The sequence below is a fragment of the Erythrolamprus reginae genome, chromosome 2 (genome assembly GCF_031021105.1).
Source record: "Erythrolamprus reginae isolate rEryReg1 chromosome 2, rEryReg1.hap1, whole genome shotgun sequence".
Taxonomy (NCBI): Eukaryota; Metazoa; Chordata; class Lepidosauria; order Squamata; family Dipsadidae; genus Erythrolamprus; species Erythrolamprus reginae.
The window spans coordinates 335,001,276-335,027,957 of record NC_091951.1 but is presented as its reverse complement, the minus strand read 5'-3'; the positions used below and the strand labels follow the sequence as shown (position 1 = coordinate 335,027,957).

General features: G+C 44.2%; 1 protein-coding gene across 5 annotated transcripts in view; it reads right to left on the bottom strand.

Moving 5' to 3' along the window:
• Positions 1-2,248: 2,248 nt before the first annotated feature.
• The window catches only part of PDZD2 (PDZ domain containing 2), a 458,739-nt gene continuing 434,305 nt past the window's right edge, over positions 2,249-26,682 (bottom strand). For all 5 annotated transcript variants that reach the window (XM_070743494.1, XM_070743493.1, XM_070743496.1 and 2 more), the window contains 4 exons: positions 15,793-15,894; positions 10,642-10,906; positions 6,098-6,232; positions 2,249-4,756 (listed from right to left, as the gene is read on the bottom strand). In XM_070743494.1, the coding sequence (XP_070599595.1) occupies positions 4,590-4,756; positions 6,098-6,232; positions 10,642-10,906; positions 15,793-15,894 (669 nt within the window). In that variant the 3' untranslated portion in view covers positions 2,249-4,589. The remainder of the gene's footprint in view (positions 4,757-6,097; positions 6,233-10,641; positions 10,907-15,792; positions 15,895-26,682) is intronic.

Genomic DNA, 26,682 nt, shown 5'->3' with positions numbered 1-26,682 from the left:
TGTAGACATCAAGTGACTGGTGGCAAACTCACAAAAGAAACATCTTGAAACAACTTTAAAGCCCTACATGGCATTGGACCAGAATACCTCTGGAACCACCTTCTACCGCACGAATCCCAGTGGCCAATAAGGTCCCACACAGTTGGCCCTCTCCGGGTCCTGTCGACCAAACAGTTGTTTGGTGGGCCCCAGGGGAAAAGCCTCCTCTGTGGCAGCCCCGGCCCTCTGGAATCAACTCCCCCCGGAGATTAGAACGGCCCCCACCCTCCTTGTTTTTCGCAAATTACTCAAGACCCACCTATATCGCCAGGCATGGGGGAACTGAGACATCTCCCCCAGGCTTTTATATTTTATGTTTGGTATGTATGTGTTGTATGGTTTTAATAGCTGGGGTTTTATATATCTTTTTCTTTTAATATTAGATTTGTTCACTGTTATATTTTTATTATTGTTGTGAGCCGCCCCGAGTCTTCGGAGAGGGGCGGCATACAAATCTAATAAATTATTATTATTATTATTGATTTAAAGGCGTCTTTAACCTAGTAATTGGGAAGAAACACAAGCATGCTCACGGTTCAATGGTAGACAACTTATCAGCCAGTGCTCATATTTTAGCTGCCAGAGTTTTCTAATTTAATATTATATCAGCATTACAAAGTACCAGACTCCCTTGGCCATGTTGGCTACAGAATTTTGGGATTTATAGTTCCTATGCTTCTGCATGGCACTAGCTCGGGATAATTCAGTCTTTAACGGGGAAAAGGAAATGGAAATAGCCAGAGGAGAAAGATTTACAGATGATAATTCAGAACCAGAATTTAAAGGTAGCAGAATTTAAAGATACAGGTAGTCCTTGATTTACAACCAGTTGCTTAGCAACTGTTTGAAGTTCTGATGGACTTACCTGGGGGGTGTACTTAGGATCTTAATGCAAAGTTCTGATGGTCAGTACCCCTGGTCATATGACTACACTTCAAGAACTTGGCTACCGGGTCAGATTTATGGCCATTCTGAGGCCACAATTGTGTTTTATGGTTTTTCTGTTTATGACCATTCTGAGGTCACAATTGTGTTTTATGGTTTTTCTGAAAACGAGTGTTTACTTCTGGCAAAGCCGGCCCATAGGAAGCCATGGGTCCACTTAATGACCACAGTGGTCATTTTACAGCCATGGCATTTGGTCATGTGACCAATTCACTTTATGACGGCTGAGGAAGGAGGCTGAAGTATTTTATGGAAATGATCTTTTATGCAAACATTGATGTGGGAGCGAAAATGAATGTTTAAGCTCCCCTCAGCCTCAGATTGCAAACTGCTCCAAATCCTCTGAGAAAAAGAACAGAATACTGTACAGAGATTCTGGGGGAAAAAACAACTTCTCCTTTGCACAAAACTCTTCTCAACCATTGATTGGTTGCAGGGCCCCAAGCTCCGCCTTCTGTTGCCTGGCTAACTAATAGGGAAGGAACTTATCGTATAATGAGGCGTTGCCTTGCCAACCTCTTTCTAGTGGTTTGTGGCCTACTCAGTCCTTTCTGCACAAAGTGAATAGGGCTGCAGAATACAATTGTGCTAACTGGTTTTAATGGTGATTCTTTTATATATAGAGCTAGCATGATGGTGAGCTGTCCAAGGTGCTGGAACAATATACGATTTGAGTTAGGGGATAACCAGATCTGAATATTGTATGCTATACCAACAGGATTACAATCCATTTGCAATCCATCTCCATTAAACACATTTTTTTTTTACCTGAAAGCATTTCTCGTAAATTCCTATATGGATTGACGGTCATCTGTAGGGGGTTTCCCAAACGTTATGACAGAAAATGATCTTTATGCACAAAAAAATTGAGGTTTTGCTTGAGTCCCATGGGTTGCAGCTGCCATGTTAACTGTTTTCAGCCACATCGTGTGAATATGTGGCTTCAAACAAATATACAAAATAAATCCACTCGCCACAAAGGTGATAGGGCTCAGCGTAGGGTCATAAATATAAATCTCATTTTGGTGTTCAAAATCTGGAATTGAGGGTTTGAAACTGACATAGGGATTTAAGGCAACAGGAACAAGATATATATTTAATTAATTTCCACTATTTATCATTTCCTTGACAACTAACCCCCCACCCTCCAATTTATTTAAGGATTATCATACCGCTTTGTGCTCATACCTGCCTCTTTCCGACCATCCACCATCCTGGTTTATTTTAAAACAAAACAAAATCAAACCAAACCAGGCCAACCGCCTTTACATTTAGCTCTCTGTCTAAAATAAGTTCCCTACTAAAATGATTTGTCAGGCATGTGCTTTAACTATGTGAGGAGTATTCAGAAGTAGTGCATGTGATACTGTGATGAAGTGTGCGTCTAAAAGTAATTTTTGTTCATTTTGTGATGGTGAACTAACATCCACATTTTCCACAATCTAGAGGGAATACGTGCAATCACACAGAATCTTGAACAGTCTATTTAAGAAATTGCTACCACAGAGGCACAAAAAAACTGCTAAAACCAACATTTTAGAATAGAATTGGAAGTTATTGCCATGTAGAATTGAAATCTAGAAAACCCACATTTTCAGGCCAGGATTTATAATTTGTGGGTGACAACAAATGATTTGATATCATTGCAATGAAATAAAATAAAATGGATACATGTGCAGTATGTAGTAATCAGGAATAGAGCACAGCTAAAACAGACTTTACTTTCATGACTAAAACAGTCTAAATCAATTGTTCCTTCCAATTCATCTCAAAAGTACTGAATGCAATTTTAGGCAAATCAACAGTACATTTCTTTAAAAATGCAATCTTGGTTTACTGCCTTATTTTAACAATGTGTATCTCCCTCGACATTAGGGAGACACTAGACCAATTTTTCTAAAATTCTTCTAATTTAAATTCTAGAGGCCAATAACTGTGATTTTGAATGATAAACACTGAACATTATATTCCTACTAAACTGTCCTAGAAACACAACATTTGTTTCTAATTATATTTTTCCCTGTATCTATCTCTAATGTGCATATAGTGTCACATCCAGATTTGGTGATTTAATGTTGACAGTTGAGACATTTTCATTAGCATTCCCCAAGTCTTCAAAAAAAATTCTTACCTCCACAATAGAAAACACATATTTTTTCCCCACCCAGACATTTTCATATATTTTTTTTAACTAAAAGCATGCTGGATCCACAAAAGCAGCTGAAGTCAAAACTACCTGGTATTATCTAGAAAATCCTTGCAGTCATCCATATTGGACAATTTCATCACTCAGTTTGAGTTACAAAATGTAAAAATTTCAGACAGACACATTCAAATCATTCAGACGTTTTAAAAGACACTCAGGTTTCCTAATACATAGTATGTTTCCCAATAAATAGTTATCAGTTTACAAAATTTACGGCAAATACTTCTCTTTGAGCTTTAAGAGTTTAAGAAGGACCATGAAAATGAGTTCATGGCTAAACCTGAGGTGTCCTTTGGGGGCCAGTGGCTTCTAGATCAATATATGAAGCTGTCTTTCATTGTTAGGCCACTGGTACTTCTAAGCTAAGCATTTGTTGTTTGAGTTGGCAACAGCTCTTCTGGATCTTTGGCAAAATCCTTTTCCAGGTCTGCAGGTTCTAATATCCAAGACCATTCAGTTGGAGATGCCCAGAGCTTCATCTTCAGTGAGTTACAAATGCTGGAACCGATCACCCCATGTGATGAAAAATAAGATTCCCAAACTCTTCGTTGTGAAAAGAAGAAACCAAAAACAATCCTTTTTTTCTTTCTTTTTTCTTTACCCCCTGTATTCTACCGAATTTCCATAGAACCAATGCAAAATATTTTATTGTGCCGTCTTTGGCATTGAAAGCAAAAGACACAGAAAGCCACCGATTTAATTTATAAAATGCAGGGATTTCTTCCCATCCCATCCCAACCCACTATTGCTCTGGATTTGTATAGTTGGTATTAGCTATTTAGGCTGTGTGGCATTTTTGCACCCACTCCTTCGTAGCCTTTTTGTATCCTATGTTCCTGCACGCCCTGGGTTGTACTGAAGACCATAAGCACAAAGCATTGCTTCTGGGTGCACGTGGCAAAGACTGAGTAAGAATTCAGCAAGGAGGAAGAAATTATGGCACCTTCAGTGAGGGTGGAAAGAAAGACAACACCTGCAAAACAAAAACACATTTAAATCAGTTCCTTGCTTAGGTCAGCTACAGGGCTTAGGGAATTCCCTTGGAGATATCTCAGCTTTTATGAACTGTTGTGCCTACGATCCAAAGTTTCAGTGCAGCCAGCAGCCACTGTGATAACTTGCGTTCCTGCTAAGTTCTGGCTTGTTTATCTTTTCTCCGTGGTCAATTGCAATTGCGAGAACCAAACTGTGTCTGTAGGCCCTCTAAGGAGGCCTCAAACGTGGAATAGCTGCCTGATCACATTGACACTCGACATCAGTCTCGCAAAAATGTATCTTGATGCTTCTCGGCTGATTAAACCATTCTGACCTAGTAGAATTCCAAATCCCAGATGCTACCATTCCAGATCCTGGCAAACAAAACCGGTAAGGTTGTGCTCAGAAGGGAAGCTGGACTCCGTCATTCTGGTGGCCGATGCTTCCTAATCAGGAGGTGAATGGGCCCCTCTGGGACGGACTTGATGGTGTTCCATGCATCGTAGTGCATGAGTCCAATCAAGGATTTCCCTCCAATTGCAAGAATTTCATCACCCGCTTCCAGGTTTCCAGCTTGTTCAGCAGCACCACCTGTCGGCAGAAATATCAAAGTGCAGATTGTTAGAAAGGTTAGAAAATATACAGTGGTACCTCTACTTACATAGAAACATAGAAACATAGAAGACTGACGGCAGAAAAAGACCTCATGGTCCATCTAGTCTGCCCTTATACTATTTCCTGTATTTTATCTTGCAATGGATATATGTTTATCCCAGGCATGTTTAAATTCGGTTACTGTGGATTTACCAACCACGTTCCGTGACCAGGTTCTTAAGTAGAAAAGTTTGTAAGAAGAAGCAATTTTCCCCATAGGAATCAATGTAAAAGGAAATAATGTGTGCTATTGGGGAAACCAGAGGCTGGGTGGAGCCCTTCTGCCGCACGAATCCCAGCGACCGGTTAGGTCCCACAGAATTGGCCTTCTCCAGGTCCCGTCGACTAAACAATGTCGTTTGGCAGGACCCAGGGGAAGAGCCTTCTCTGTGACAGCCCCGACCCTCTGGAACCAGCTCCCCCCGAAGATTAGAACTGCCCCCACGCTCCTTGCCTTTCGTAAACTCCTTAAAACCCACCTCTGCCGTCAGGCATGGGGGAATTGAGACATCTCCCCCAGGCCTATACAGTTTATGCATGGTATGTTTGTGTGTATGTTTGCTTTTAATAAGGGGTTTTTAATGTTTTTAAATTATTAGATTTGTTGGACATTGTTTTATTGTTGTTGTGAGCCGCCCCGAGTCTCCGGAGAAGGGTGGCATACAAATCTAAGAAATAATAATAATAATAATAATAATAATAATAATAATAATAACAACAACAACAATTATTATTATTATTATTTAGCGTTCCGGCAGGAGCCCACCCCTGTCTCTTCTCCTTTCCTTTCTGTGCATGTGGAATGGGCCCCATCTGTTCCTCAACAGGTCTTTAAACTGTAAAATGTTACTGTGCTCCTCAACAAATAATGCTGTCGATCATTGGTCCTTTTTGTGGCTATTCAAATCATGTGACTTAATTGACTGAAAAAGAGCCAAGCACCTATTTGAAAACTTATCTTGGTCAGTAAACCACTCCCACCCAGTCACATGACCATTAAGCCACCTTCCCAGTCACATGAATGTCAAGCCACACCCACCTGGCCGGCCAGCCACTCCTACCCAGTCACATGACCATCAAGCCACACCCACACAATAAGCCACGCTCAAGGCAACCCTTCACTGGAGATCGGTCTCCTTTTTGATTCTGTGAAAGCTGTTCAGCAAATTTGTCTGCTGACTAGGCGCTATAGGGGGGGCCATCAAAATTGCAAAGAGAGCAGTGGATTTTCTTCAGGAGAGGAAAAAAACAGAATTTTCAGAAAACTATCCAAGTTACCTTTAAAAATTCTTTTGATGAGCAAAGGTCTGTCTCCAGATATTGAAGCTTTCCCACCATCCAGGCTGAAACCCAAGCCAGCAGAAGTCTTCAAAAGTTCAACGCAAATGGCCCCATTCAGGTCTCCGCTTGGACCTTTCGAGAGAAAAAAATAATAACAATCCAGAGAACTCGCTCTTATGATCAAATACTTCAGATCGTGCAGAATGCAGCTGCGAGAGCTATCATGGGCTTTCCTAAATACGCCCATGTCACTCCAACACTCCGCAGTCTGCATTGGTTGCCGATCAGTTTCCACAATTCAAAGTGTTGGTTATGACCTATAAAGCCCTTCATGGCACCGGACCAGATTATCTCCGGGACCGCCTTCTGCCGCATGAATCCCAGCGACCAGTTAGGTCCCACAGAGTTGGCCTTCTCCGGGTCCCGTCAACTAAACAATGTCATTGGGTGGGATTCAGGGGAAGAGTCTTCTCTGTGGCGGCCCCGACCCTTTGGAACCAACTCCCCCCAGATATCAGAGTTGCCCCCACCCTCCTTGCCTTTCGTAAGCTCCTTAAAACCCACCTCTGTCATCAGGCATGGGGGAATTGAGACTTTCCCTCCCCCTAAGGCTTATAAAATTTATGCATGGTATGTCAGTTTGTATGATTGGTTTCTAAATTGGGGTTTTAAATTAACTTAAATATTAGATTTGTTTACATTGTATTATTATTGCTGTTAGCCGCCCCGAGTCTGCGGAGAGGGGCGGCATACAAATCTGATAGATAAACAAACAAACAAACAAACAAACAAACAAACAAATAAATAAATAAAATATATAGATTAACCACGTATAAGAGGTCATATCCCAGAGAGCAGAAAACAGACCTTGGCAATACAACAGAGACATGTCTGGTTCTTAAAATATTTGGGAAATATAAATCATATATTGCAGTCCTTCCTTCCTTACGTTATTTCTATTCTTTGAAATGGAGACCAGACCATTGGAGACTTCTTTTTTAGCCGTGGCTGCGGGGCTTCAGCTACGCTGTTGGAATACTTGAACTGGGATTCTACAAACGCATATAAATCTCAACGTCTCTGGGAATAAAGTGTTCGTATTCATTATCTGATTTATAAACCAAAAGCTGAGAGCCACCGTCTGATATCCAACAGCTCTGCGTGAAAAACCCAGCAGTTCAAGTTGTACTTTGGCCTGAGAGATTTAAGCATCCTCCTACTTGACAAAGGATTATTTGGATACTGAACGATTTCAATTAACAATTGAATGTACAGTGGTACCTCTACTTAAGAACGCCTCTACTTAAGAACTTTTCTAGATAAGAACTAGATACGATTTTTTTTGCCTCTACTTAAGAACCATTTTCTACTTAAGAACCCGAGCCCGGAAAAATTTCCCAGGAAATTTGAGAGTGGCACAAAGGCCTGGCCAGTTTCCAACATTCCCCCTTTAATCCCGGCCATCTCGGGCTTTTCTGGGCTGCCAGAGGAGCCTTTCAGTGATGCTTAAGGAGGCTTTGGCAGCCCAGAGCGAACGGAGGGAGGCGTGTGCTCCTCCTTGCTGCCTTAGAGTCCCTCTTTTTTTTTTAAGCCTTAAAGTTTTAAATTGTTTTGATTCCCCTCCCCTCACCTTCTTCCTTCGACAGCGACTGTCCTCCTCCTCTTCTTCCTCCTCCGCCTCCCACCCAAATTCTGAGCTTTTATTTCTTTCCTAATGGGTTTGCACACATTCTTTGCTTTTACATTGATTCCTATGGGAAAAATTGCTTCTACTTACAAGCTTTTCTACTTAAGAACCTGGTCACGGAATGAATAAAGTTCTTAAGTACAGGTACCACTGTATTTTCATATTTTCACCTATTCCGTTCAAAAATTTATAACTGGAGTACGACTCCTATGGGGGCACCTCTCCCCTCCACTGCTGTGAATTCTTGAGAGAGTAGAGGTGTGGGGGAATTCCAGGGTGGGTTACTACTGGTTCATCTCGGTTCAGGCAAACCAGTTGCAGCAGCGGCGCGAGCAGGTTTATTTTATTTATTTATTTATTCAATTTTTATGCCGTCCTTCTCCTTAGACTCAGGGCGGCTTACAACATGTTAGCAATAGCACTTTTTAAAAACAGAGCTAGGCTATTGCCCCCACAATCCGGGTCCTCATTTTACCCACCTCGGAAGGATGGAAGGCAGAGTCAACCTTGAGCCGGTGATGAGATTTGAACCACTGACCTTCAGATCTACAGTCAGCTTCAGTGGCCTGCAGTACAGCACTCTGCCTGCTGCGCCACCCTGGCTCCCGCCACTACTGGTGTGCTGTGTGCACAGCTTTGCATCTCCAGTATGTACGTGCATGCATTGAGCATGACTTTGCTTCTGCACATACAGAGGAAGCAAAATCTCACAAGGGGCCACATGGACACGAGAGATTCCGGCGATATTTTTGCTTCCATGCAAATGCATAAGCAAAAAACCACCGAAATCTCGTGCATGCGCAGAAGCAAAAAATGACCAAAATCTCACGTGTGCGTGCGTGTCCCCATGAGATTTTGCTTCCTGCCATGCGCAGAAGCAAAATTTCACTTGGACACACACACACATGCGCTGAAGATGTGAAGCTGCGCATGCAGCTCAATTTTCATTACCGGTGCGGTGTTGTCATCTACACCAATAGGGACACGATACTGGGCAGTAGGCTGTGCCCACCCATCCGGACATTGTCACAGACAATCTACATATGCGCAGAATATTCTGCGCATGCACAGAAGCGCCACGTGCAAGCATGTTCATGTTCACAGTTTCGAACCGATAGCGAAGGTACTCACCTGTATGGAATCCACACTGCATAACAGACATTAATACAATTGAAGGAGTCCAGAAATACTTCACAAGAAGAGTCCTCCACTCCTCCTCAAGCAACAAATTACCTTACTCCTCCAGACTTCAATTACTATCTTTAGAAAATTTACTACGCCACCTCCGAATTGATTTAAAATCATACATCACAACGTATTCCCTGTTGGTGACTACTTCACCTTTAACAGCAACAACAACACAAGAGCACACAACAGAGATGAACTAAATGTAAATCGCTCCAAACTAGACTGCAGAAAATACAATTTCAGCAATAGAGTGGTCAATGCCTGGAATTTACTACCGGACTCTGTTGTTTTTTCCCCCCAATCCCAAAATCTTCAACCTTACATTATCTACAATAGACCTCTCCCCTTTTCTAAGAGGTCTATCAGGGGCACTGCTCCCCATAAGCTGCACCCATGCGCACGCGCATGCCCCAAAATACCCCCCCGCACACCCTTTTCCACGGGCACGCGCTCCCCATCCCCCTGGCAGCCTAAAGGGGGGGGGTTGCGAGGGCGGGGAGGTGCCGGCAGTAGAAGGAAAGGGAGCCACGGACGCCCCTGCCTCACCACGGTGCCTCCAGCCCCCTCGCGTCCCTGGCCTCTCGGTGCTGCCCCCCGCCCACCCTATCCACCCCCTCTCCTCCTCCTCCGCCTCCTGCCTTGGGGCGCGACTTCTCCTGTGGCGGTGGCTGCAGCTTCTCTTCCTCCTCCTCATCCGCGCTCCCAGCCAGGGGGCTGCGAGAGAGGGTATTCTCCGTGCGTTTCAGGAATGCCCGCCCCACCCCTCTCGCAGCCCCCTCGCTGGGAGCACTTTCATCCCAGACTTTCAGCAAGGGGGCTGCAGTAGAGGCAGGGCAGGTGTTCCTGAAGCGCTCAGAGAAAGCGCTCTTGCAGCCCCCTCGCTGACGGAGAGAGAGAGAGAGAGAGAGAGAAAGGGGGGAGAGAGATAGCAAGAGAGAAAACAAGAGAAAGAAAGAAAGAGAGATAGATAGAAAGAAAGAGTGAGAGAGAAAGAAAGCAATAGAGAGAGAGAGAGAAAGAAAACAAGAGAGAAAGAAAGAAAGTGAGAAAAAGAGAGAGAGAGAAATGACTCTTGATTTAAAGCATATGGTAAAAAGCACCCCAATAATAACAGAGAGAAAAACCCACAGCCGTTTGTGTGTGTGTGTGTGTGTGTGTGTGTGTGTGTGTGTGTGTGAACTCTTGAACCATTTCCAATAGCTCACACATACACACACACCACACACACAAGGGGGGAGGAGACAGGGATGGAAAAAGAGGAGAAGATAGTAATAATAGTAATAGATTTTGGTTTTGTTTTATTATTAATTTATTTTAATAAAAAAGAAGGGGATTTTTTTCTTATTCATTCATTCATTCATTCATTCATTCATTCATTCATTCTTCTATGCCGCTCAGTCCCAAAGGGACTGCCGCTCAAACACTATACTTTTCCGCCCACACCAAAAAAAAATTAGAGGGAATATTGATCAGGGGCGTGCATAAGTGCACCTTCGTGCCTACCGTTCCTGTCCTAATGTCTTTTTGTCTTTTCTACTTTATACTTATATTATATTAAACATGCTACAATATATATTTGTATAATAAACAAACAAACAAACAAATAAGTCAAACCCACTACTGGCGAATTCATTTCAAACACTACTTAATCCATATTGTACAGTACCTGCTTCACTTCCCGTGGCTGCAGCCACCAAAGTTGGCCTATCGGAAGTAGCCGTTTCATCGCTCTGAGGGGGCATCCTTCCTCTCTCTTTCTCCTTCTTGATGACCACGACGGCATATTTATGGAGCCTGGCCTGATGGAGCGCGTTGAGGACATCCCCATGGACAGAACCGGCCAAACAAGTGCCATTGATAGAGAGAATGAGGTCACCACGGTGAATTTTCCCCTCCTGGGAAGCCACCCCTTTGGAAAACACCCGATGGACCTTCAAGAAGACACAGGAGGATGAAGACTGTCAATGGATCAAAGGACGGTTAGCGGATTTAAAAGGTTCTCCCTTTTCCCCAGTTTAGCGAATTGGTTTCTTTGGGCCTTCGAGTCAGTCTGGACTCTTGACAACTAACTTAGTTACTTAGTTACTTAGTTACTTAGTTACTTACTTACTTAGTTACTTACTTACTTACTTAGTTACTTACTTACTTACTTAGTTACTTACTTACTTAGTTACTTACTTAGTTACTTAGTTACTTACTTAGTTACTTAGTTACTTAGTTACTTAGTTACTTACTTACTTACTTAGTTACTTACTTACTTACTTACTTAGTTACTTACTTACTTACTTACTTAGTTACTTACTTACTTACTTACTTAGTTACTTACTTACTTAGTTACTTACTTACTTAGTTACTTAGCTACTTAGTTACTTACTTACTTACTTACTTACTTATTGGATTTGTATGCCGCCCCTCTCCAGAGACTCGGGGCGGCTAACAGCAACAGTAAAGCAGTGTACAATAGTAGTCTGATGTTAGAAATAATTAAAAGCCCATTAATATTAAAAAAAAACTTCCTGCACAAGACCTTGCAGTTTTCTGAGCAAGTTTCTGTGGTTTGCCATTACCTGCTTCTTAGGGCCGAGAGACGGTGACTGGCCCAAAGCCACTCTACTGGCTTTGTGCCCAAGGTAAAACTAGAACTCCTGGTTTCTATAAATCTTCACACAAACAGAAGTCCAGTAATAGTGCCTTTTGAACTGTTAGAAGAACTGTGGGATAATATCCAATTTAACAGAATCTGCTCAGAATAGAATAAATTCTATTATTAAGAATACCAGCTGTAGCATTTTATTTGTTAATTGCTATGAAATATAAAACACCCAACCTAGAGCAAAGGTTGGATGATCATCTGATTAAAAATGAAGGCCAATAAATTTAGTGAATGTCAGTTGGCAGCCTCATTTATTGTGGAAAACTTCTAACGTACTGTTAGTTTAGAGCATCATTTTTGGGAGCCAACCGACAATGTATTTCAGGTTAAGAAAAGGCAAAGGTAAAGGTTTTCCCTGTCCAGTTGTTTCTGACTCTAGGGCACAGGACTCATCTCTGTTTCTTCATAAGGTAGCCAGCATTGTCCAAAGACATCTTCTGGGGTCATGTGGCCAGTATGCTTATACAGTGGTACCTCGTGATATGAACCCCTCGAGATACGAACCCAGGGTTCGGAAATTTTTTGCCTCTTCTTACGAACTTTTTCCGGCTTACAAACCCACCGCAGATCGCAAAATGGTGCTCCGCTGGGCGCTGCCGCCCGGCTGTCACCTTTTAAAACAGCCAGGGGGCTTCTTTTGGGGTTCGGGTTCAGGAGGCCGCCGAGAAGCGCCACCGCCCGGCTGTCACCTTCTGAAACAGCCGGGCGGTTCTCGGTGTTCTCCTGAACGCCGAACCCGGAAGTTCGGGTTCAGGTTCCGGAGGCCGCCGAGAAGCGCCGGCTGTTTCAGAAGATTACAGCTAGGTGGCGGCGCCCAGCGGAGCGCCGTTTTTATGATCAGCAGCGGCGTTTTCGGCCGATCTGGAGGCTGGAAAGGAGGTGGGGAATCCCAATAGGGAATTCCATGGGCGGAGCTTTGGCGTCACGAAGACGTCCTTCCTGGAGGCGTTTCCACGTTTCAGAAGGTGACAGCCGGGCAGCAGGTTCGGGTTCGGGAGAATGCCGAGAAGCCCCCCGGGTGTTTGAAAAGGTGAAAGACGGGCGGCGGTGCTCAGCGGAGCGCCATTTTGCAATTTTTTCCCCCTTTGCACGCATTAATCGCTTTTACATTGTTTCCTATGGGAAACAATGTTTCGTCTTACAAACTTTTCGCCTTACGAACCTACTTTGGGAACCAATTAAGTTCGTAAGATGAGGTATTACTGTATACCAAAGATGCATGGAATGCTATTATCTTCATAACAAAGTGGTACCTATTAATCTACTCGCATTTGCATCAGAGATGGGGTTTATTTTTTCCCCACTACCGGTTCTGTAGGCATTGTGTAGTGGGCATGGTGTGGCTTGTTGGGCGTGGTTTGGTGGGCGTGGCAGGGAACGGATACAGTAAAATCTCCATTCCCATCCTACTCCAGGAGGATACTGTAAAATCTCTATTCTCTCCCCATTCTGAGGGAAGGTTACTGCAAAATCCCCATTTCTACCCAATCAGCTGGGTCTTGGGAGGCAGGGAATAGATGGGGACAGGGTCAGTCAGAGGTGGTATTTACCGGTTCTCCGAACTACTCAAACTTTCCGATACCGGTTCTCCAGAACTGGTCAGAACCTGCTAAATCCCCCCTCTGATTTGCATATTTTTGAACTGCTAGATGGGGCAAGAAACATGAGCACACCCTGTTGTGTGGTGCTCAGGACTGGAACCCAGGCTATCAGCTTTTCAGCAGACAAGTTCAGTGTCTTTAACCTCTGAGCCATTGCACTTCTACGGACTAAATAACTGTATATTTGTATTTGTATTTATTAGATTTGTATGCCGCCCCTCTCCGAAGACTCTGGAGCTACCCAAGGACCAGGCTAGGCTAGCATTCTATCCTTGGAGAAGCTTCCAAGCCAGGTATAATACAGAGAGGAAAGGAATGTGTTCTCTTGCCAAAAGGGTACTAGCAGTAGTGAAACCCACCTGCCCAGTTCTCAAATAGTGACGCAATGTAGCTGAATGTGATCATTGGAGCCAAGTCTCTGTGGAAGTTGATGGAAAGATAATACAGCACTCTCTAGGAATGCCAGCCAGAACTCAGAACCAAACGCTTCCAAATGTTTAAAACAGATGCTGCTTGTAATATTTTGAGCCAAATTCCAGAGACTGATACACACTTTTTGGAAGATGATTTTGAGTGGAAAGGGGGAAAAAGGAGTGGGGGCTGCATTTTGGGACAACAAGATTCTTTGCTCCAGAGAAATGATGCCCTTTGCCTATTTCAAGGGCAGAAATTTATGCAGTTTGCCTCCAGGCTGGTTTTAAAGATTTCTCCATATACTTCCAAGCAAAGGGAAATACCGGAGGAAATCCCAAAATAATGAGTAAAATAACATCTCGCATCTTCAAAAAAATTTCATTCAAAGCTGCACTGAAGCAAAGCCACCGTTGACACAATCCTTAGTCTTAGTGTCTCAGCAGGTGGCAGCATTTAGCTGACCTTGGCTGATTTTGAGCTGCTAAACAGAGTTAGACTTGTTTAGTGTTTGGATGGGAGACACCTGGAAGTCCCAGGACTGTTAGGGAAAGTGGTAAAACATTGAAAAGGAGACAACAGCAAACCACTGAACTTAACTTGAGCAAGGGTTTTGCCTTCAGGCTCAAGGAATTCATCCCTACCATTAAAGAATTTCTGTAAAATGCATGAGATCGTTCAGAAAAACACTTCAGAAATATTAAGCTAATACTAATACAGTGGTACCTCTACTTACGAACTTAATTCGTTCCGTGACCAGGTTCTTAAGTAGAAACGTTTGTAAGAAGCAGCAATTTTTTCCCATAGGAATCAATGTAAAAGCAAATAATGCGTGCAATTGGGGAAACCATGCAGTGGAGGCCCTGTTTCCTTCCAGGAGATTCCTAGAGAGGCCCCATGGAGGCTTCTCCCACCTTTTCCGGCCCTCTTTCCTCCCAGGAGATTCCTAGAGAGGCCCCACAGAGGCCTTTCCCCGCCTTTTCCAGCCCTGTTTCCTTCCAGGAGATTCCTAGAGAGGCCCCATGGAGGCTTCTCCCACCTTTTCCGGCCCTCTTTCCTCCCAGGAGATTCCTAGAGAGGCCCCACAGAGGCTTTTCCCCGCCTTTTCTGGCCCTCTTTCCTCCCAAGAGATTCCTAGAGAGGCCCCACAGAGGCTTTTCCCCGCCTTTTCCGGCCCTCTTTCCTCCCAAGAGATTCCTAGAGAGGCCCCACAGAGGCTTCTCCTCGCCTTTTCCAGCCCTCTTTCTTCCCAGGAGATTCCTAGAGTGGCTACACGGAGATTTCTCCCTGCCTTTTCCAGTTACAGTTTCGGAGGCTCGGGTTTGTAAATGAAAAATGGTTCTTGAGAAGAGGCAAAAAAATCTTGAACACCCGGTTCTTATCTAGAAAAGTTCGTAAGTAGAGGCGTTCTTAGGTAGAGGTACCACTGAACTCATTATAGTGTATTGCATTTTATCCTTTTGCTGTAAGCTGCCCTAAATCTGTAGAGAAGGGCCGCATAGAAATCCAACCAAATAAATAATAATAATAAGCAAGTTGCACTGAACTCCCGAATGGACTATAAATAAAAACAAAATAAATTCAAATTCACCCATAACTAAGTTGGATCAAAAAGCTGTGGCCGAGCAAGAAATAAAATCATCTAGGTGTCCACCTCGAAACGAAGCAAACTCAATAAATAAATTTGGACCACATGGTAAGATTCCATTTGATATTGCCAAAAATCTAACGATACTAAAACATGAATAATTGCAGTTCATATAAGCCGCAGATGTTTAGTTAATGTAATTTCTTGAAGCCATTTTAAAAGAGGGGTTTTTTTCAGGTTCGCAGTAGAAAGAGCAAGTAGAATTTGGGAATCCTGGAATACATAGCATACGACTGGAACTATGATAAGGCTTGGATGGAGCTAACGTTAAGGGATTTCCAGCCTTCAAGATCCGTGTGAGACACTTATCTTGGCCAACGTGTGTGCATCAGAGTTTATCTGGCACGCAGAGCCACTTGCCTCCCTGATAGCATCAGCAGATGGGATGCAGAATGAAGCAACCCAATGGTCACAATAGCACCATACAGCTAACACAGGACTTAAGAGTTCTCAATCTGATTTCCAGCTGGCTATGCAACCTACTTAGATGCAGTCACCACTTACGATGATTGGTTTCTGTTCCAGGTCTATTCCTCCAGCGACGCTGAATCCCAGGCCAGAACCTTCCTCTTTATTCAAGACTACAAAGTAAATATCTTCTTTGCTCTGGACCCCAAAAATGGGGGAAGGGAAGGGAGAGAGAAGGGGGGAAGGGAGAGGATGAGACAAGACAAAAATATCCAAAGATTAAAAACCCTGGAAAGAACGTACTCCACAATTTAAACAAAATGCATCTGGAAAATGAATCTGGCTTTTTATTTTTTTGTTTTTTTTTAAGAAGAGTCTAAATCTTAAAATAACTTCAATTTCAGAAATTAAAGGGGAGAAGTGAAGAAGAGATTTGAGTACAGTGTTCCATCAATTTTCGCGGGTTCGAACTTTGCGAAAAGTCTATACCACGGTTTTTCAAAAAATATTAATTAAAAAATACTTTGCGGGTTTTTTCCCTATACCACGGTTTTTCCCACCCAATGACGTCATAAGTCATCGCCAAACTAATAATTTTTGCAAATAAATAACAAAAAAAATAATTCTTGTTAATAAATAATTATGTTTATAAATACCAGGATCACTAAGTGTCTTATTCAATGGTGAGTACCAGTAATAATGGTGAGTAAATGGTTGTTAAGGGAATGGGAAATGGTCATTTAGGGGTTTAAAGTGTTACGGGATGGCTTGTGATATTGTCCATAGCCAAAAATGGTGTATTTACTTCCGCATCTCTACTTCGTGGAAATTCGACTTTCGTAGGCGGTCTCGGAATGCATCCCCCGCGGAAATCGAGGGAATACTGTATACTTAATGTCACTTTAAAAAAAAGGTTAAGAACCCAAGTAAACCACAGCTTTATTTTGACCTAACTCTTCCATAATTCTGCAGGCCTGGAATTGATTTTCATTGCCCAGGCACAGAAATCCATCTGTCAAGTCAGTAATAAAATGAAAAGTGTCATCCACACATGTAGCCAACCTCTAATCTCACCCACCACAAAAGCAGAAATAGACTGACAGGCACATGTGGACCAGTAGTGAATTCTAAAACCCTTTACTACCAGTTCGCAGGCGCACTCGCAACACCCCTGCGCATGCACAGATGTATCTCATTCATGTCCTCATCACCTCAAGGTTCGACTACTATAATGCTCTCTACATGGGGCAATCTTTGAAGAGTGTTCGGAAACTTCAGATCGTGCAGAATGCAGCTGCGAGAGCCATCATGGGCTTCCCAAGGTATGCCCATGTTACACCAACACTCCGCAGTCTGCATTGGTTGCCGATCAATTTCCGGTCACAATTCAAAGTGTTGGTTATGACCTATAAAGCCCTGCATGGCACCGGACTAGAATATCTCCGAGACCGCCTACTGCCACACGAATCCCACCGACCAGTTAGGTCCCACAGAGTTGGCCTTCTCCGGGTCCCGTCGACTAAACAATGTCGTCTGGTGCGACCCAGGGGAAGAGCCTTCTCTGTGGCGGCCCTGACCCTCTAGAACCAGCTCCCCCCGGAGATTAGAATTGCCCCCACCCTCTTGCCTTTCATAAACTTCTTAAAACCCATCTCTGCCATCAGGCATGGGGGAATTGAGACATCTCCCCCGGGCTTATACAGTTTATGCATGGTATGTTTGTGTGTATGTTTTTGTTTTTTAATAAGGGGTTTTTAGTGATTTTTAAATTATTAGATTTGTTGCATATTGTTTTATTGTTGTTGTGAGCCGCCCCGAGTCTACAGAGAGGGACAGCATACAAATCTAATAAATAATAATAATAATAATAATAATAATAATAATAATAATAATAATAATCTCGGGTGGATGGGCGGAGCATCCTGGGCAGGTGGGTGGAGCTTCCTACCGCCGGCACTACCGGTTCTAAGAACCTGGGGTGAAATGCTCCCGGTTCGCTCCTGCCTGTCAATCGTTGGAGAGCTGGTCGCCAAGGGAGCGTGAGGCTCCACCCACCAGACCAGACACTGCCATTTGGGTTTTTTTGCCCTCTGTGCATGCAAATAATGCTTTGTACATGCAAAGAAGATAAAAGAGCGCAAATGGTAGCATCTGATTTTCTGTTTGTTCAAAACTATCGTAAGCAAGATTACTATTTTTCAGGCGATTCTTCTTTATTTCGGTGTTTCACTACAAAAAAATACTTTAGAAGTGTGCTAAGGTATTCTGATGGCTCATGCAATTGCTTAATTTTGTTCCCTGTTCAAAATATCGATATTTAGGGAAGGACCTGATTTGGGGGGTAGGACTGTCAGAAAAATTCAGAAAAAAATAAGTAAAACTACAATACATCCTATGGGGAAAACAGCCACGCAGCTTAGAGGGAACAGTGCCTACCACACCCACCAATCTACGCTTACAGAACTGGTAATTTAAAAATATGAATCCCACCACTGATTCAGCTAATTCCGCTCTTATTTTGCTTTCCGTCTAATATATGACCTTTGTCTAAGGGAATTTTCAAATTAGAGCAAAATTGCTTTTAAAGGGACACCATAATTAAGGATTTATTAAAATATTTTCAGTACATAGCACATTATACTATATTACAGGATTTTCTTACTACGTGCAGAGGTCATTTATGAAACAGAAGTTTTTGATTTGGTGTGTCGGCCTTCAATTTGATCAATTTCTTATCAGGAAAGACTTCATGAACTCAATCTGTATAGTCTGGAGTACAGAAGGGAAAGGGGGGACATGATCGAAACATTTAAATATGTTAAAGGGTTAAATAAAGTTCAGGAGTGAAGTCTTTTTAATAGGAAAATGAACATAAGAACAAGGGGGCACAATCTTAGGTTAGTTGGGGGAAAGATCAGAAGCAACGTGAGAAAATATTATTTTACTGAAAGAGTAATAGATGCTTGGAACAAACTTCCAGCAAACGTGGCTGGTAAATCCACAGTAACTGAATTTAAACTTGCCTGGTATAAACATATCCACCCTAAGATAAAATACAGGAGATAGTATAAGGGCGGACTAGATGGACCATGAGGTCTTTTTCTGCCATCAATCTTCTACGTTTAATACACATAAACTATTCAGAAGAGGGGTGAAACTCAAAAGTTTTCCCTACCAATTCTGTGGGGTGGTTTGGTGGGCATGGCAGAGGAAGAATACTGCAAAATCTCCATTCCCTCCCCACTTTTGGGGGCAGGATATTGCAAAATCCCCATTCCCTGCCCACTCTGGGGCCAGCTAGAGGTGGTATTTGCCGGTTCTCTGAACAACTCAAAATTTCCTCTCCAGAACCTGTCGAATTTCACCCAACTCAGAATCCATGAGGATTGAGATGGGAGACAAATAAATAAATTGCACAAATAAGATCTGCTGGAAAGCTTGTTGCTTATGTGTAAATTTCAATGGTATCACAGAAAATTTTGCGAGAGCAAAAAATAAATAAATGGTGCCAGCGAACCTTGAATGGACAATTGGTCAGTTCCACATTTTGACGTATTCCTTAAAAACAAAAAAGGAAATCTTGTGGTATTCCTGTTATCTGTTTGACCATATTTTGATAGGTTCCAAACAAAATGTTCCATTTTTATAATTTCTTTAAAAGCAGGGAATGAGCCAAACGTGAAACCAAGAGGTCCTAAGATTCCCGAGATGAAAGACAAGATGATGAAAAATTACAAAACCTTTGAGAACTGTCTTGCTCTGCACTATAAAAAGGACAAATTCTGAATTGCATAATATTTTCCAGCTCCTGTGCCACTTTGGACTTAATAGCAGATGTGAGCAAATATGCAGACATGGTCCATTTTCCAAAAAGCATTGAGTTTCAAAAATATTTTGAGTTCTTGGACTTTTACAAACTGGCACGAATGAACAATTTCTCTCGAGACCCATGTGAAAAATATTTTAATATGACACTGGATTATTTTTTGACTGAGAACATAATGCAGTCTTGGTATTTTGGCATGATGTGCCAAGCCCACCTGACTCAATTAAATGTGCTTTAAGCAGGTACTGGAATAAAACCAAGGAATTGTGGGAAGTCTACTATTTGAAGAATTGCTCATATATGAACTTTCAAGTTGTGGTCTGTAGAAAAGTCATCAAACAGCTTGAGTATTTACTCTCTTATGAAGAGAGGCTGAAGGAGCTGGGCATGGTTAGCTGCGAGAGAGAGAAAAGCCTGCGGAGAAATAGTATTTGAGAAAAAAACTTTTTAAAATATCACACAAAGATCAAAGACTACTGACTCTTGTCCCAGAAAGTGGAGTAATGGACTAATGTTACAAGAAGACAGGTGGTAATTGAAGGTCAGAGAAAGCCTTTTTAAAAATTAAGAGCAGTTTGATAGTATTATTTTACTGAAACAGTAGTAGATCCTTGGAACAAACTTCCAGCAGACATGGTTGGTAAATCCCCAGTAACTGAATTTAAACATGCCTGGGATGAACATATATCCATTGTAACATAAAATAAAGGAAATACAGTGATACCTCGTCTTACAAACGCCTCGTCATACAAACTTTTCGAGATACAAACCCGGGGTTTACGATTTTTTTGTCTCTTCTTACAAACTATTTTCACCTTACAAAACCACCGCCGCTGCTGGGATGCCCCGCCTCTGGACTTCCGTTGCCAGTGAAGCACCTGTTTTTGCGCTGCTGGGATTCCCCTGCAGCATTGCAAAAACACATACCGGTAAGTCCGGAGGTGGGGTTTCCCATGGAGGGGAGCCTCAGGGGAATCCCAGCAGTGCAAAAACGGGTGCTTCGGCTGGCAAAAGGGGTGAATTTTGGGCTTGCACGCATTAATCTCTTTTCCATTGATTCCTATGGGAAACATTGTTTCGTCTTACAAACCTTTCACCTTAAGAACCTCATCCCGGAACCAATTAAGTTTGTAAGACAAGGTATCACTGTAGTATAAGGGCAGACTAGATGGACCATGAGGTCTTTTTCTGCCGTCAGTCTTCTATGTTTCTGTTTCTAAAAACCAGTTATGAAAATAGTGGTGGACTTTCCTTTGTTTGGTATCATAGCAATAACATTTAGACCAGTGGTTCTCAACCTGGGGGCCGGGACCCCTTTGGGGGTCGAGCAGCCATTTCACAGGGGTCGCCTAAGACCATGGGAAAAGGCAAATTTCCCCTAGTGTTAGGAACTAAAGCTTCTATTCTGGCGCCTTGGAACATATTTTTACAATCCTACCAATCAGGCGTTTACAGTGGGGGTGTCCCTCTAACCTTCCTGCCAATCAGCTTAAAGCTCTGTTGGGAGAATTGGTGCCAGACCTATGGTTGGGGGATGAGGAATTGTATTAAGGGGGTTGCGGCATTAGAAAGGTTGAGAACCACTGATTTAGATTTACATACTGCTTTACAGGGCTTTATAGTCCTCTCTAAGCAGTTTACATATTGTAAGCATATTACCCCCAACAAACTGGGACGTCGTTAGCGACCTTGGAAGGATGGAAGGCTGAGTCAAACTTGACCCTACTGAGATTCGATCTGCCAAACTGCTGGCAGCCGGTGATCAGCAGAAGTAGCTTGTAGTACTGCACTCTAACCACTGCACCACCGAGGCTCTTATCATCAAATGAAGACATCCAACTGGTTTTTGCTTTCAGCCTAACTGCAACCTCTGAATTCTCACATTCAATGAATTTGCACAGAGATAACCATCTCAGCGGGTGTTAATTCCAGAATCGGCAGACAGTGGCTTGGTTGTTTCCATAAACCATATTTTTTATATTTCCTTTTTCTTTTCTCGCTTTGCAGAATTCCACCATCCAGGCTCACATAGAGAGGAAAAATTACTCTAAAACAAGTTATGTTTCCCCCTAATTTGCTTGCTAGTTAACAAGCTCAGCTCTGTGACTTTAATTAGTTAATTAGCGCACTCAGCTGGCTTGCACTACTGCCCGAAACTGTCAAGAGACTAATCAGTTTCACCCTAAATCACAGGGGTCAAACTTGCGTCAAAGTATCATGACATTATTTTCCCTTCATGGAGCTGGAGAGGGCATGGCCTGCGCGTGACGCATCTGGCCCATAGGCCACTCATTTGACACCCTTGTCAGGATTAGCAATTACAGTGTTCCCTCAATTTTCACGGGGGATGCGTTCCGAGATCGCCCGCGAAAGTCGAATTTCCGCGAAGTAGAGATGCAGAAGTAAATACAGTGATCCCCCGCTCGTTGCGAGGGTTACGTTCCAGGAGCCCCCGCAACGAGCGGGTTTTCGCGAAGTAGCGATGCGGAAGTAAAAACACCGTCTGCGCATGTGCAGACGGTGTTTTTACTCCCACAGCGCTAGCGAGGAGCCGAAGATTGGGGGCGGGGCGGCTGTTTGCCGCCGGCATGGAGGGCTTCCTAGCAGCCCCCCAAACCCGGGTTGGGGGTCCGGGGGGCGCTTGGTATCGCCGGTTTTGAGCTGAGTCCGGAAGCGAATTCGCTTCCAGACTCAGCTCAAAACCGCCGATAGCAAGCGGCAAGGAACGCCTTGTCTCGGCGCTTTCGAGCTGTCAGCTCGAAAGCGCCGAGACAAGGCGTTCCTTGCCGCTTGGTATCGGCGGTTTTGAGCTCAAAACCGCCGGTTTTCAGCTCAAAACCGCCGATAGCAAGCGGCAAGGAACGCCTTGTCTCGGCGCTTTCGAGCTGTCAGCTCGAAAGCGCCGAGACAAGCCGTTCCTTGCCGCTTGGTATCGGCGGTTTTGAGCTGAAAACCGGCGGTTTTGAGCTGAAAACCGGCGGTTTTGAGCTCAAAACTGCCGATACCAAGCGGCAAGGAACGGCTTGTCTCGGCGCTTTCGAGCTGACAGCTCGAAAGCGCCGAGACAAGGCGTTCCTTGCCGCTTGCTATCGGCGGTTTTGAGCTGAAAACCGGCGGTTTTGAGCTCAAAACCGCCGATACCAAGCGGCAAGGAACGCCTTGTCTCGGCGCTTTCGAGCTGTCAGCTCGAAAGCGCCGAGACAAGCCGTTCCTTGCCGCTTGCTATCGGCGGTTTTGAGCTCAAAACCGCCGGTTTTCAGCTCAAAACCGCCGATACCAAGCGGCAAGGAACGGCTTGTCTCGGCGCTTTCGAGCTGACAGCTCGAAAGCGCCGAGACAAGCTGTTCCTTGCCGCTTGCTATCGGCGGTTTTGAGCTAAATCCGGGAGCGAATTCGCTCCCGGATTTAGCTCAAAAGCGGCGAGAATGAACGGCGTGGGCGGGCGAAGGGCGGGCGGCAGCGAGGAGTTTGCGTGGGCGGTGGGGAAACTCCTCGCTGACGCCAGCAAGAGGGGGAAGACCCAGGGAAGCCGCTGCCATCTACGCATGCGTGCCCGGCACGCATGCGTAGATGGTATTTTTGACTTCCGGGTTGAAAAATAGCGAAGTACCCTGTTCGCAATGGTTGGGGACGCAATAAACGGGGGATCACTGTACACCATTTTTGACTATGGACAGTATTACAAGCCATCCCTTAACACTTTAAGCCCCTAAATTACCATTTCTCATTCCCTTAACAACAAGTTACTCACCATTATTACTGGTACTCACCATTGAATAACACACTTAGTGATCCTGATATTTATAAACATAATTATTTATTAACAATAATTATTTTTTTTGTTATTTATTTGCAAAAATTATTAGTTTGGTGATGATGTATGACGTCATCGGGTGGGAAAAACCGTGGTATAGAAAAAAAACGCGAAGTATTTTTAATTAATATATTTTTTTTAAAATGTGGTATAGGCTATTCGCGAAGTTCGAACCCGCGAAAATCGAGGGAACACTGTATTATTATTATTATTCATTAGATTTGTATGCCGCCCCTCTCCGCAGATTCGGGGCGGCTCACAACAGTGATAAAAACAATACATGGTAACAAATCTAATAATTAAAATCTAAAACAACAATTTAACATTAAAAAGTCTAAAAAGAAAAAAACCCAATAGATAAAATACATACATACAGTCATATCATGCACAAAACTACATAGGCAAGGGGGGGATGTCTCAATTCCCCCAAGCCTGACGACAGAGGTGGGTTTTAAGGAGTTTACGAAAGGCAAGGAGGGTGGGGGCAGTCCTAATCTCTGGGGGGAGTTGGTTCCAGAGGGTCGGAGCCACCACAGAGAAGGCTCTTCCCCTGGGTCCCGCCAGACAACATTGTTTAGTTGATGGGACCCGGAGAAGACCAACTCTGTGGGACCTAACTGGCCGCTGGGATTCGTGTGGCGGAAGGCAGTCCCGGAGATATTCTGGTCCGGTGCCATGAAGGGCTTTATAGGTCAAAACCAACACTTTGAATTGTGACCGGAAACTGATCGGCAACCAATGCAGACTGTGGAGTGTTGGAGTAACATGGGCATACTTAGGAAAGCCCATGATTGCTCTCGCAGCTGCATTCTGCACGATCTGAAGTTTCCGAACACTACGCGATATTTCATTGTATTACCATATAAGGTAAAAGTAGCATGTAAGCATGCTGATGCTGAGTCATAGGGTGTGAACTGCATCCTGATTGGGCCAGAGCATTATAAGATGCAAATCTACTTCACCATTCTTTCTGTCTGCTGTTGTTTGCTGTTGCTAGTGGTGGTTGTTAGTTGGCTAGCTGGAGCAGTTCGAGCGTGAGTTAAATATTGAGCAGAGTAGTAGTAGTGATACGAAGAAACCTGGATTGGTTTAGTATGTACTAGTTGCAACCTGGATTGGTTGAGTATTTACTTGTAAGTAAGCTGAATACAGGTAATGTAAAGTTCCAGTATATAAAAGACTGAGACAGAAGATATTTTGCACTGAAGAGTAATGTTGGGCGAACCGAACCCGCAAAGTTCGGGTTCGTACCGAACTTTGCGCGGTTCGGTATACCGAACCCGATATTTTGCAAAAGTTCGGGTTCGGGAGAGCGTCAGGAAGCGCCGCTGCCCAGCTGTCACCTTCCGGAACAGCCGGGGCGCTTCCCGCCGATCTCCTGAATGCCGAACCTTTGCCGAACTTCCGAGTTCGGCATTCGGGAGACCGCCGAGAAGCGCCCCGGCTGTTTCTGAAGGTGACAGCTGGGCGGCGGCGCTTCTCAGGACAGCCAGGGAGCTGTCGGCAGATTGGGACGTGCCAAAAGGAGGTGGGGAATCCCACGAGGAGATTCCGGGGCGAAGCTTTGATGTCACTGAGACGTCCTTCCTGGAGTCCCCGTTTCAGCCAGCAGGAAGGACGTCACCTTCAGAAGCAGCCGGGGCGCTTCTCGGCGGTCTCCCGAATGCCGAACTCGGACATTCGGCAAAAGTTATAAAAGGGCCACAGTTCCCCACCACCCCTGGCCTAAGTGTTAACTGGTTCCCAGTTCCAGCACAATAAGCAAACAGACTGTGCTAAAATATTCCATGGGTATTCCCCATTGTGTACCTGCTTAATTGTGTTATAATCTCTTCCTCTTCAATGAGTGTTAATACCAATATTAATTTCCCCTTGTTAGTGATCTCAGAGCCCAAGTGACGACTCAAACAGTGGGGGAGTGGGAGGTAAAAGAGCTCTAGGATTTACCCCTTTTCCCTACCTTCCTTGTTTCAGAACCCTTCCTCCCTATTTCAGCTCATAACCTTCTGATGCTTTACAAAGCCCAGCCTGCTTGCAAAGAACCCACTGTGCAGGCACAGAAGCTTCTGCGCATGCGCAGAGGGTAATTTCTGCAATGTGATGTAGGTGTGCACGCGAGCAAAAGACTTCACATCCGACGTGATGCGAACCGGTAGGGAAGGCAAGTGGAACCCACCCCTGGATCTGAATCAATTGACTTCTGACTTTATTCTGATTTGTTGAAAACCCCAGTGAAGTTCCCACTCTCCCACTTAGGATAACTGCAGCTCTGCAACCTTCCTGAACCACTTCACCTTCTCTCCTTCACTCCATACCTTCAATTCAATTCAATTTATTAGATTTGTATGCTGCCCCCTCCGAAGACTCAGGGCAGCTCACAACAATAATAAAAACAATATTCCAGCGAAAACAAATCTAATACAGTAATACCTCCTCTTATGAACCTAATTGGTTCCCGGGGGAGGTTCGTAAGGCGAAAAGTTCGTAAGGCGAAACATTGTTTCCCATAGGAAACTATGAAAAATGAATTAATGCGGGCAACAAAAAAAAACCCACAAAAAAACGCTGCCGCCCAGCTGTTTCAATTGAAACAGCCGGGCGCTTCTCAGCGTTCTCCCAATGCCGAACCCGGAAGTTCGGGTTCGGGTAGCCGCCAAGAAGCCCCGCCGCCCGGCTGTCACCTTTTGGAACAGCCGGGGCGCTTCTTGCCGGCCTCCCGAATGCTGAACCCGGAAGTTTGGGTTTGGCGTTCGGGTTCAGGAGGATGCTGGGAAGCCCCCCGGCTGTTTCAAAAGACGACAGCCGGGCAGCAGAGCTTCTCAGCGGCCTCCCGAACCCGAACTTTTGCCGAACTTCTGGGTTCAGCGTTCGGGAGGCCGCCGAGAAGCCCCGCCACCCAGCTGTCGTCTTTTGAAACAGCCGGGGGGCTTCTCGGCGGCCTCCCGAACCACGAACCCAGAAGTTCGGGTTTGGCGTTCGGGTTCAGGAGGACGCAGGGAAGCCCCGCGGCTGTTTCAAAAAGCGACAGCCGGGCGGCAGGAGCGGGCTCGTAAGACGGAAAACGTTCGTAAGAAGAGGCAAAAAATATCCGAACCCCAGGTTCGTATCTCGGGTTGTTCGTATGGCGAGGGGTTCGTATCATGAGGTACCACTGTATTAAAAAGCACATAAAACCCTATCATATTTAAAAAGCAAACAACATATACATACCCAAACATAAATATAAAAAAACCTGGGGGAAAGGTGTCTCAGCTCCCCCATGCCTGGCGGTATAGATTGGTCTTGAGTAATTTACGAAAGACAAGGAGTGTGGGGGCAGTTCTAATCTCCGGGGGGAGTTGATTCC